At 45.6% G+C, this 13,045-nt stretch overlaps 2 protein-coding genes across 3 annotated transcripts in view; one reads left to right on the forward strand and one right to left on the reverse strand.

Annotated features, from left to right (window-relative positions):
• Window positions 1-377: 377 nt before the first annotated feature.
• atad1b (ATPase family AAA domain containing 1b) lies at window positions 378-9,889 on the forward strand. Of its 2 annotated transcripts, none has more exons than XM_084342193.1 (10): window positions 378-449; window positions 2,704-2,922; window positions 6,748-6,846; window positions 6,978-7,098; window positions 7,331-7,531; window positions 7,707-7,813; window positions 7,989-8,078; window positions 8,202-8,252; window positions 8,346-8,476; window positions 8,625-9,889. In XM_084342193.1, the coding sequence occupies exons 2-10, from the start codon at window positions 2,749-2,751 to the stop codon at window positions 8,740-8,742; spliced, it is 1,092 nt and encodes a 363-aa protein (XP_084198319.1). In that variant the 5' UTR covers window positions 378-449; window positions 2,704-2,748; the 3' UTR covers window positions 8,743-9,889. The 2 variants fall into 2 exon arrangements, with proteins under 2 accessions (XP_084198319.1, XP_084198318.1); XM_084342192.1 differs by lacking the exon at window positions 378-449 and adding an exon at window positions 1,727-1,800.
• Window positions 9,890-10,160: 271 nt separating this feature from the next.
• minpp1b (multiple inositol-polyphosphate phosphatase 1b) overlaps window positions 10,161-13,045 on the reverse strand; it is a gene marked incomplete at its 5' end in the record, with an annotated part of 3,171 nt that continues 286 nt past the window's right edge. The window contains 3 exons of the mRNA XM_084341729.1: window positions 10,161-11,125; window positions 11,231-11,364; window positions 12,890-13,020. Of these exons, the coding sequence (XP_084197855.1) occupies window positions 10,875-11,125; window positions 11,231-11,364; window positions 12,890-13,020 (516 nt within the window). The 3' untranslated portion in view covers window positions 10,161-10,874. The remainder of the gene's footprint in view (window positions 11,126-11,230; window positions 11,365-12,889; window positions 13,021-13,045) is intronic.

Genomic DNA, 13,045 nt, shown 5'->3' on the forward strand with positions numbered 1-13,045 from the left:
CCTCAGAAGGTCGCTGTTTAAACGTTTATTAAGATAAATCCTGATGGATAATAGCAACTAACACAGGTCCAGACACGACCCCGTTACCCGTCCTCCTCCGGTGCCACCCTGTGAGCTCCGCCGTGGACAGCAGCTAGCGGGCCTTCTAGTTGACAGGCAGCCCGGCCGTCGGTGCTGTTTTCTGGGTCAGAACAAGGGGGCGTCGGGGCCTCCTCCCTGCTCCCACTGCGGGCCCGGGTTTCCAGGTCCCCCGCCTGAAGACAAAACCATCCGCGGGTCTATGTTCGCTGAAGCTCCAGCCCTCCGGACGTCGGATGGATCCAGCTGGACTCTTGCCGGCCTCGTTGTGCCACAGAGCCGCCGTGACTAGACGCTGATCGGCGGAGAGAAAATCTCTCCGAGGCGCCTTTGAGCGGAGGAACCGAGACGAGGCTCCGCTGCGAGTGAAGGTAGCGACCGCAGCCCCGCACACATCCGGTCAGCTCCTTCAAAATAAACCCGCTGTAATGCTGTGATAAACTGTGCGTAAAAGAAGGCTTAGAACTGTGCTTTTATTTTGTAAAAGCGGTCATTTCCGGATGTTACGTCACTCCGTGTGACTTTACGATGCTACATGTTAGCTGCTAGCTGGACCCTGTGAGGCAAACGCATCCTGTCAGCACACAGGGTTGCCAGGTTCTGTTAGTTTTATCCTCCCATTCAAAACCTCCTTCACAAAACCCGCAAAATAACATCAGAGGGTCACATTACATAATGAACCGTCCGTGTGCACGCGCACAGCTCTTCTATCAGTCGGGTGACGGGATTTATTTGATTTATATGATTTATATGATTTGATGTGTTTAACTGCCGGAGACTTTTTATTTATGATGTTATGTAACGTGAATACTGAATATAAAGACACACTGTGATGATGATGATGATGATGATGATGAAGAAGACTGTGTGAAACTAGAAACGTAATCGTCAGTTCAGAGGGGTATTAGCGGTGTTACAGCGCCACCTGCCGGATGAATAGACAACTCATCAGGTTTATTACAGAGGAGTAAGTTTTATTGTAGAGCTGAACAATAAAAACAAACAAGTAAAGCAATAATCCAGAAACATGAATATCAAAGACAAACGTACTGCACAGGTATTTAATATATAATATGTATATTGTAAAATGAAAAAGGTCATATTGAGACAATCTTTATCATTCTTTAACTTGGTTAAAATGTGTAAAACTGTTTCAGTTTAATGAACCATTTCTGTAAACAAGTGTCATTGATAAAATAGTTTAAATAAGAGAAGTTAATGTGGATTATTATGAAAGACAAACACATCGTCTGTAATGTCGGATCATTTATTTTTAGCTACTTCAAGTTGTTTCAAAGACATTTATTATTTTACCTTCATGCAGAAACTTTATGGAATGATTTTAAAGAGCTGTGTTAGTTTTTAAATAAAATCATACAGAAATATACAAATTTTAAACATTTATTCTTGATCAAATCAAAGTTAACATTGACAGTTTTCCATCATAACGAGTTGATTTGTTTCTTCTTCTCTGTTCATGTTCATGACTTGTATCCAAACAGGAAGTGTTTCAGAATAAAGGTCACTGTCATTAGTCAGTGATTCATCAGGTCATATTAAACATTATTATATTGTAGTAACGTGCTGCTCCACACTGCAGCCCTGTAGGGGGCGGCAGGGAGTCTTAAAGCTGTCAAATGAAACAATAGAAGAAGACAACCTGCTCCGGCACCACCGAAGAAGAATCTGAGGAAGTGCGGCTTCCCGACGAGACTCTCGGAGGTAAGCTCGGCCCACAGTTCGCGGGTTAAAGAGGACTTTGTGTCGGTTGTGTCCTCTCTCAGACTGCCCGGAGCTGTCGGTGACTCCCGGTCTGCTCCCGCCGGTGAAACGTGTCAGTTTGTCCGCTGAGGAGCCGCCGTGTTACCGCCGGAGAGCCGAGAAGGTCAAGCTAGTGCTAGAGTTAGCAGCTAGCCGGCACACACAGTCCTTTCGCTTTTATAATGAGGACACCGGAGGGTCTCAAACTGTGGTTCGAGGACCTGCAGGGGTCCATGAGGGTGTCCCGGAGTCAGTCCTGATAATGAAAAGTAAAGTTTTGACTGACCGGTCCGGTGAGTCATAGACAGACAGTGAGTGGACCCTCCAACCAGACTGCGTTTAAAAATCTGCTCATTTAAAACGTCTTCTCGTCTAAAACACGAGTTAAGAGCGGACACTGTCTCCTTAACGTGGCCTGGACCTAATATGAGGAGCAGTTAGTGACGGTCCAACACTTTCAAATGTCTTCATTTCTGTCCTCATGTAGAAGTTTATCTGCAGATCAGAAATGTTTCAGCCTCCTGACTTCAGATATTTCAGATTGAAACTGAAACTTTTAACTGTCTCCGCCTCAGGGCTCAAGCTGCTGCTGATTCAGTCTAATATGAATACAATCTCTTCACTGATCACTCTGACCAAAAAGTTCATTTATCGTAGGCGTCTTCACTTCGACTGAAACAATTACAAAGATAGTTTTTCTATATTTATGAAGAAAAGAACTCTGTTCAGCCTGTACTTCCTGTTTACCTGAGTGACTGCTGTTGTTGTGCGCAGCCTGTACTTCCTGTTTACCTGAGAGACTGCTGTTGTTGTGCGCAGCCTGTACTTCCTGTTTACCTGAGTGACTGCTGTTGTTGTGCACAGCCTGTACTTCCTGTTTACCTGTGGTCGGCACCTGACAGCCTGACAATGGTTCTGAGGGAGGTTCCAGTGGAAAACATTGCCCGTCCTCTGGGCAGGAACGAGGTCATCGGTCTGCTCTTCCGTCTCACCATATTTGGTGCTGTGACCTACTTCACCATCAAGTGGATGGTGGACGCCATTGACCCCACAAGGAAGCAGAAGGTGGAGGCTCAGAAACAGGTGATAAAACAACTTAACACCCTGTCATCAGCGTGTCGCTGAGGCGACAGTAATGCGACAGTCACACATCAGTTACATGTCAGTAACATGTCAGTCTCACATCAGTAACATGTCAGTCACACATCAGTCTCATGTCAGTCACACGTCAGCAACATGTCAGTCTCACATCAGTCTCACATCAGTAACATGTCAGTCTCATGTCAGTCACACATCAGTCTCATGTCAGTCACACGTCAGCAACATGTCAGTCTCACATCAGTCTCACATCAGTAACATGTCAGTCTCATGTCAGTCACACGTCAGCAACATGTCAGTCACACATCAGTCTCATGTCAGTCACACATCAGTCTCATGTCAGCAACATGTCAGTCACATGTCAGTCACACATCAGTCTCATGTCAGTAACATGTCAGCAACATGTCAGCAACATGTCAGTCACATGTCAGTCACATGTCAGCAACATGTCAGTCACACGTCAGCCTCATGTCAGTCACACATCAGTCTCATGTCAGCAACATGTCAGTCACACGTCAGCCTCATGTCAGTCACACATCAGTCTCATGTCAGTAACATGTCAGCAACATGTCAGCAACATGTCAGTCACATGTCAGTCACATGTCAGTCACACGTCAGTCACATGTCAGCAACATGTCAGTCACACGTCAGCCTCATGTCAGTCACACATCAGTCTCATGTCAGCAACATGTCAGTCACACGTCAGCCTCATGTCAGTCACACATCAGTCTCATGTCAGCAACATGTCAGTCACACGTCAGCCTCATGTCAGTCACACATCAGTCTCATGTCAGTAACATGTCAGCAACATGTCAGCAACATGTCAGTCACATGTCAGTCACATGTCAGTCTCACGTCAGTCTCATGTCAGTCACACATCAGTCTCATGTCAGCAACATGTCAGTCACATGTCAGCAACATGTCAGCAACATGTCAGTCACACATCAGTCTCATGTCAGCAACATGTCAACAACATGTCAGTCACACATCAGTCTCATGTCAGTAACATGTCAGCAACATGTCAGCAACATGTCAGTCACATGTCAGTCTCATGTCAGCAACATGTCAGTCACACGTCAGCCTCATGTCAGTCACACATCAGTCTCATGTCAGCAACATGTCAGTCACACGTCAGCCTCATGTCAGTCACACATCAGTCTCATGTCAGTAACATGTCAGCAACATGTCAGTCACATGTCAGTCACATGTCAGTCACACGTCAGTCTCACGTCAGTCTCATGTCAGTCACACATCAGTCTCATGTCAGCAACATGTCAGTCACATGTCAGCAACATGTCAGTCACACGTCAGCCTCATGTCAGTCACACATCAGTCTCATGTCAGTAACATGTCAGCAACATGTCAGTCACATGTCAGTCACATGTCAGTCACACGTCAGTCTCACGTCAGTCTCATGTCAGTCACACGTCAGCCTCATGTCAGTCACACATCAGTCTCATGTCAGCAACATGTCAGTCACACGTCAGCCTCATGTCAGTCACACATCAGTCTCATGTCAGCAACATGTCAGTCACACGTCAGCCTCATGTCAGTCACACATCAGTCTCATGTCAGTAACATGTCAGCAACATGTCAGTCACATGTCAGTCACATGTCAGTCACACGTCAGTCTCACGTCAGTCTCATGTCAGTCACACATCAGTCTCATGTCAGCAACATGTCAGTCACATGTCAGCAACATGTCAGTCACATGTCAGTCACATGTCAACAACATGTCAGTCACACATCAGTCTCATGTCAGCAACATGTCAGTCACATGTCAGCAACATGTCAACAACATGTCAGTCACACATCAGTCTCATGTCAGCAACATGTCAGTCACATGTCAGCAACATGTCAGTCACATGTCAACAACATGTCAGTCAAACATCAGTCTCATGTCAGCAACATGTCAGCAACATGTCAGTCACACATCAGTCTCATGTCAGCAACATGTCAGTCACACATCAGTCTCATGTCAGTAACATGTCAGCAACATGTCAGCAACACGTCAGTCTCATGTCAGCAACATGTCAGTCACATGTCAGTCTCATGTCAGTCTCATGTCAGCAACATGTCAGTCACACGTCAGTCTCATGTCAGTCACACATCAGTCTCATGTCAGCAACATGTCAGTCACATGTCAGCAACATGTCAGTCACACATCAGTCTCATGTCAGCAACATGTCAGTCACACATCAGTCTCATGTCAGCAACATGTCAGCAACACGTCAGTCTCATGTCAGCAACATGTCAGTCACATGTCAGTCTCATGTCAGTCTCATGTCAGCAACATGTCAGCAACATGTCAGTCACACGTCAGTCTCATGTCAGTCACACATCAGTCTCATGTCAGCAACATGTCAGTCACATGTCAACAACATGTCAGTCACACATCAGTCTCATGTCAGCAACATGTCAACAACATGTCAGTCACATGTCAACAACATGTCAGTCACACATCAGTCTCATGTCAGTAACATGTCAGCAACATGTCAGTCTCATGTCAGTCACACGTCAGTCACGTCAGTCTCATGTCAGTCACACATCAGTCTCATGTCAGCAACATGTCAGTCACACATCAGTCTCATGTCAGCAACATGTCAACAACATGTCAGTCACACATCAGTCTCATGTCAGTAACATGTCAGCAACATGTCAGTCTCATGTCAGTCACACATCAGTCTCATGTCAGTAACATGTAGGCATGTCAGTCACACATCAGTCTCATGTCAGTCACATGTCAGTCACACATCAGTCTCATGTCAGCAACATGTCAGTCACACATCAGTCTCATGTCAGTAACATGTCAGCAACATGTCAGTCTCATGTCAGTCACACATCAGTCTCATGTCAGCAACATGTCAGTCTCATGTCAGTCACACATCAGTCTCATGTCAGCAACATGTCAGTCACACATCAGTCTCATGTCAGTAACATGTAGGCATGTCAGTCACACATCAGTCTCATGTCAGTCACATGTCAGTCACACATCAGTCTCATGTCAGCAACATGTCAGTCACACATCAGTCTCATGTCAGTAACATGTCAGCAACATGTCAGTCTCATGTCAGTCACACATCAGTCTCATGTCAGCAACATGTCAGTCTCATGTCAGTCACACATCAGTCTCATGTCAGCAACATGTCAGTCTCATGTCAGTCACACATCAGTCTCATGTCAGCAACATGTCAGTCACACATCAGTCTCATGTCAGTAACATGTCAGCAACATGTCAGTCTCATGTCAGTCACACATCAGTCTCATGTCAGTCACACATCAGTCTCATGTCAGTCACACATCAGTCTCATGTCAGCAACATGTCAGTCTCATGTCAGTCACACATCAGTCTCATGTCAGCAACATGTCAGTCACACATCAGTCTCATGTCAGTAACATGTCAGCAACATGTCAGTCACACATCAGTCTCATGTCAGTCAGTCTCAAACTGGGCTTGGGATCAGATTAATGTTGATTTCGGTTATGAGCCGTGTACATTTTTACTCTATGGATAGATCATCTAACAGCCACTTGGCAAAAATAAACGTGACGCAGCCAGGGACCAAGCTGGCTAACTTCCACTTTAGCACCTGGCTAACTTGAATGGGGATAAAAATAATTTCATCAGTTGGCTCTTCTAGACTTGCAAAATTTTATTGGACCAAATGGTTCAAACTCTGACAGTAAAACCAGTCATCTGGGTTTTCATGTCTCTGAGCCTCCTGATCTTGTCTGCTGATGAGTGTGACCTGGTAGAAAGCTCCAGAACACTAAATGGATGTTGAGCTGAAGTCGTTCTTGTGTCTTCAGGCAGAGAAGTTGATGCGTCAGATCGGAGTGAAGAACGTGAAGCTGTCTGAATATGAGATGAGTATCGCAGCTCACCTGGTCGACCCGCTCACCATGCAGGTGAGTCTTTACCTCCTCATGACCGACCTGAAACAAAATGAGAGGATGTTCCTCTTCTTCATTCAGTCTGCAGATATGATGTATACATACAGTACACCTGTGTGTGTGTGTGTGTGTGTGTGTGTGTGTAGATCACGTGGAGGGACATCGCAGGTCTGGATGAGGTGATCACAGAGCTCAAGGAGACGGTCATCTTACCTGTTCAGAAGAGACACCTGTTCCAAGGGTCCAGACTGCTGCAGCCACCTAAAGGTCAGAGGTCACACGACCAATCATCTTTAATGCAGTGACATCATCATTGACATCATCAAGTCAGACAAACAGAGACTGTGTTAAAGGAAGAGAGAGAGGAAGTGAGGCAGGAAGAAGGAATGAAGCAAAGAAGAATAGAAGGAAGGAAAAGAGAGAAACAGGAAGTAGAGAATGTAAATAAGGGAACATGTGAGACACTGACCCTCCTCCCCTCCTGTCGTCATGGTAACAGGCGTGCTGCTGTACGGACCCCCGGGCTGCGGTAAGACGCTGATCGCCAAGGCGACAGCGAAGGAGGCGGGGTTTCGTTTCATCAACCTGCAGCCGAGCACGCTGACGGACAAATGGTACGGAGAGTCTCAGAAACTGGCTGCTGCTGTCTTCTCATTGGCTGTCAAACTGCAGCCGTCAATCATCTTTGTCGACGAGATAGGTAGAGCACACACACACACACACACACACACACACACACCTGTCAATCACAGCTCCATCGATCGCTTCCCTGTTTCCTCAGTCTTGATGCTAAGCTAAGCTAACTGTTTCCTCAGTCTTGATGCTAAGCTAACAGCTGTGCTTCCTGTATAAATATGTGACTGCTCCTTTAACAGACTCGTTCCTGAGGAGTCGCTCGAGCTCCGACCACGAGGCCACGGCCATGATGAAGGCTCAGTTCATGAGTCTGTGGGACGGACTGGACACAGACCACCACTGCCAGGTACACACACACACACACACACACACACACACACACACACACACACACACACACACACACACACACACACACGACAGGAGGGCTAATGATCAATAAGTGATCAGTGCTGATATATTGATCTGTTGTCTGTCTGTGTCACCCGTCTCTCTCTCTACCTGTCTCACCTGTCTGTCAGGTGATCATCATGGGAGCCACTAACCGTCCTCAGGATCTGGACTCTGCCATCCTGAGGAGGATGCCCACCAGGTTCCACATCAACCAGCCTGTACGCGCGCGCGCACACACACACACACACACACACACACACACACACACACACACACACACACACACACACAGTACGTCAGCAGCTGTATGAAGTAAACATGTTGTTGTTTGTTGTTTACAGAGTCTGAGGCAGAGAGAGCAGATCCTCCGCCTGATCCTGGAGAACGAGAGTGTGAGTTCAACACGACAACACAACAACAACAACATGGTGGATGATGTGTTTAAGGTCCAAACATGTTGAGTTCACCTGTCTGTCTCTCTGCAGGTCGATGTGTCAGTTGACCTTCTTGACGTTGCCAAGGAAACGGAGGGTTTCTCAGGAAGTGACCTCAGAGAGATGTGTCGTGACGCTGCCCTGCTCTGTGTCCGAGACTTCGTCCACGCTCAGAACGACAGGTACCTGTCTGTCTCTTCACCTGTCTCTCTGTCCAATCACCTGTCTGTCCTTCTCTTCACCTGTCTGTTTCTTCTGATTAAAATTCTGTGTCAAGTGAAGATGATAAGAACCTGTCTCTCTCTCTGTCTCCACCTGTCTGTCTCTCAGTCCATCAGAGGACTTCATCCGTCCGATCAATCAGACAGACCTCCACAAAGCGATCAGTAAGATGAAGAAATCTAAATCAGCAGGACACATGGCCCCGCTGCACGCTGCTCTGGACTGAACGAACACACACACACACACACACACACACACACACACACACGTTCATCATGTGCCACTTTTTGTTTTACTTCACATCAGCTGATCGATCAGCTGATGTCGACTTTACAAACAGGAAATGAAGAGCTTGTCAGACCGTCGTCGCCGTGACGATTATGTTCAACAAACAGAGCGGTGACATCATCGATCACCTGCCGTTTGTTTCTACTGTAAATAAAGTCACAGTAAAGGTTGTTTAAACATCAAACTCACGAGTCAGCCGTTACTACAGTACCCATGAGCCTCATCAGCTGTTGTCACGGAGACGCCTCCATCCAGAGCAGCAGCACCTGCAGTCACACCTGAAACCTCCTGATGACATATAAAGTTATTTTGACAGGTGTAAAATCTGTTAATTATCTGTAAAACAAATATATAAAATAAACTCTCAGATGAGTCAAAAATAAAACATTAAATGAACAAATGAGTACATGAGTACTCTGTTTATCTTTTGCCTCCGTACAACATAGCAGGAGTTTTATTTTGAAAATATTAGGAAACGATGAGTTTTTATGGGTTTGTAATTTCCTGTTAATTTCAAACTTTATGATTTGGTTTCTTATTATTTAAACTTGATGTCAGCCGAATCAAAGACGCTAAATTACTGAGGTGATTAACTGAAGAATGGACCAGACGTGTGGTTGCGTCAGGTCTCTGGGTAATTAATAGAAGAATATGAGGAAACGGAAGCGTTTGATGTTTTTGAGATGTTTACACTGTAAAATAAAAATGTTTGAAACAGGAACGCCATCAGATGGAGCTCAGCGTTCGTCCTGCAGTGACTTCAAGTGTACTTCATTATTATTATTATTGTTTTTGATTCTGATGCTTGAATGTGGAGTTTAAGTAACTGATTTTGATGAATCGATCGTTTTATTAAATGTTTGTTAAAAACCCAAAGAGATTCTTTTTTCTGTCATATCAACACTTTCACATTTACACACTTCTCTTCATTCATTTGGCCGATAATTGATCATTTTGATTTTTGTTTTGACTAAAGAAATGTGTGAATACATGAGTGGTTTGTTTTTTTACAGTGTAGTTATTGGCTGTTTAGTTATGATGTCATAACTGCTGGATGATGTAATAAAGTGTTCAAAACAAAAGATGTTCATGTGTCAGATTTAATGTTCAGTTATAAAAAAAAAACGGTTTGAAACAACGTATTGTTTTCTTTTGATGTTGAAACAGCTTCACCTCATCAGTCATCATATTTAAACAACATTTCACTTTACGTTCAGTTTTATGGATGAAATCAAACAGACAGGAAACATTTTGTTCCGTTTTAACTGAAAAATGTTTATTAAAGCTTTTCGATTCAAAACATTTGGCACAAGTCGTCTACAGAAACCGGGAGTCAAAGAAAGAAGAAGCACCGAGTGAAAGCTGAAACTTTAAACTGATTTAGGCACAGAGACATCCAACCAAACTACATTTAAAAAATAATAAAATTAACCCTGAAGACACCGAACACAATCAAAAGTCTGCAGTAACCAGAGCTATTTACTGTTTTAAAGGGACTCTTATTGTGAAAATCCTCCCTCAGACTGATGGAGAAGCTCAGTGAAGCTGCTGAGAGCTGAACAAGAGTTCACAGTCAGTTTGATTACAGCAGCATCTGGTGGCCGTCAGAGGAGCTGCAGCTCTGAGGCGCAGCAAGACTAAACATAAATCAGAAAGTCACATGACCATAAAAACAGAATAAATTAAGAACATAAAGCAACGTCAGAAAAAACCTGCAGATAAAAAACATCATTTTCTGAACTGAGTCTGGTTTACAGCAGATTAAAGGGACAGTTCACCAAAATCATCAAGAGAACAAGTTTGTCAGTTCAAATTAATATAATAATCTTTGAGTGTGTGTGTGTGTGTGTGTGTGTTTGTGTGCGTGTGTGATGTCAGTGATATGATGTCATTCATTAAACAGCTGATTTGCTTCAGTTCAAACAAAAACAGGAAAAAATCCAAATTAGAAACAAAAAACTGAGAAGACCTTACTGTGATCTTAGTGGGTCAGAGGACCTGGTTCTGTGATCTTAGTGGGTCAGAGGACCTGGTTCTGTGATCTTAGTGGGTCAGAGGACCTGGTTCTGCTTACAGCTCTGTGTTGGGTCCTCGTCCTGCGGCTCGTCCCTCACACTCTCTGTGGAAGTCGCAGCCGTCCAGCAGGTGGCGGTACGTGGCCCGGACGTCCCGGTAAAGCGGCACGTCCTCCTCCAGTCCTGGGAATCGAACCGGAGACTCGTTGATGAGCAGCTGCAGCCGTGGGCCGCGCTGACAGTCGTACAGAACGAAGAGCAGGTTGGCGGCGTATGGGACGATCAGACTGGTCCGGAAACTTCTTCCTGTGAGACACCAAGCACAGCACAGAACCAGGAAGTAAACCGTCTGACCTGAAATCTCATTCTCGTCCCTGATTGGACATCAGGACAGAGGCGGGGCCTTCTTACCGTGCTGTGTGTGGTAGTTGCTGGCGGTGGGTGGAGTCTTGTCCTTATATAGCCCCAGCAGAGAGAGGAGGGGGAGGAGCGTCTCAGCATGACCCACCAGGATGGAGGCGGGCTCAGGAGCCGCGTCCGTCGACCTGATGGACGATCAATAATCAATAATAACCAATCAGACCATATCAGCACGTCACATCCACCTGCTCTTATAGACGACACGTTTTAAACTCGGATAGTAAATCATGGAGGTCATGGAGAGGCTGGTTCTAGCTCACCCCAGACCCATAGTGAGCCCATCACAGACCCTACAGTTCACGTAGCAGCCACATGTTGGACGATGTGATCTTCTACCTGCTGCAGGGAGCCTACTCCTCCCTGGATGGACACACAGCTGTCATGTTCTTTGACTTCTCCAGCACCTTCAACACCATCCAGCCCAGGCTGCTGAAGGCCAAACTGGATTCTCCCCTTGTCACATGGGTCGATGACTCTCTGACAGGCAGAACGCAGTTTGTGAGGTTACAGAACCGGCTGATCGGCAACATCAGCGCCCCCCAGGGAACTGTGCTGCCTCCCTTCCTCTTCACCACCCACACTGCAGACCTTAAGTACCGCACCGAGTCGTGTCATCTGATGAATTCTCTGATGACACGGCCATTGTGGGGCGTGTAGAGGGCGGGAGGGACGGTGAGTTCAGGGACCTGGTCGACAGTTTTGTTAAGTGGTGTGGGGAGAACCACCTGCAGCTGGACGTGGTGAAGACGAAAGAGATGGTGGTGGACTTCAGGAGGAACCAGCCCCGCCCTCTCCAGTCTGCATTGCTGGGACAGATGTTGACATTGTGGACTCTGTATAAACTGGAGTGGTCTACAAACACAGAGGCAGTTTACAAGAAGGGCCTGAGCCAGCTTTACTTCCTGAGGAGGCTGGGGTCCTTAATGTCTCCAACCAGATGCTCCAGATGTTCTATCAGTCTGTTGTTGTGAGCACCATCTTCTTGTCCCGGGGTGCAGGCATCAAAGGGAGGGACGCCAACAGACTGAACAAACTCATCAAGAAGACAGAGTCTGCTGACGGCTCTGAGCTCGTCTCCCTGGAGGAGGTGGTGGAGGACAGGATGCTGGCAGAACTGCTGCTCATGGACAATGTCTCTCACCTCCACAAAACTCTGGACAAGCAACAGGCTCATTCAACCTGCTGCCCAAAGGAACGGCACAGGAAACCATTCCTACCTGCTGCCATCAGACTTTACAACGCACAAATAATCTTTATTATTATGACTGTAGTTAATTATTACTGTAAACACTATAACTTATGTTCCTGTTTTACACCTCAGTGGTTCATTTTATTTTATTTTGTAGCTACTTAAGCATTTTATTGTATATAGTACTTTATTGCTTCTACATGTGTCCTTGTATTTTGATTGTATTTGTACTTGAATGTACCCGTTGCTATGGTAACCTAATAAACTAGATTAATAAAGTTTTCTATCCATATCTAAAACACAGCGAGGTCTCACAGCGTCTCAGTTTCACAGAACCAAAAATATTTGTCATTTTATAAAGAAACATTTCAAGTTAAAACGTGTCAGCGTCCATGTTACATCATCAATACCTGATGATGTCATGTTGTTGATGATGTCATCCTATTGATGATGTCACTGACCTGCGGGGACGTCCGGCTTTGTCCAGTGTCCTGAAGACATGATGAAACAGAGGACAGCTGGACAGACTGCTGATCACATGACCATGAGAGCGCTTCCAGTACTGCTTCAGGTCCGCCTTGTACTCCAAAACCTGCAGGAGAGTACTGCAAACATGT

The sequence above is a fragment of the Pagrus pagrus genome, assembly GCF_965226575.1.
Source record: "Pagrus pagrus genome assembly, chromosome: 21".
Classification (NCBI taxonomy): Eukaryota; Metazoa; Chordata; class Actinopteri; order Spariformes; family Sparidae; genus Pagrus; species Pagrus pagrus.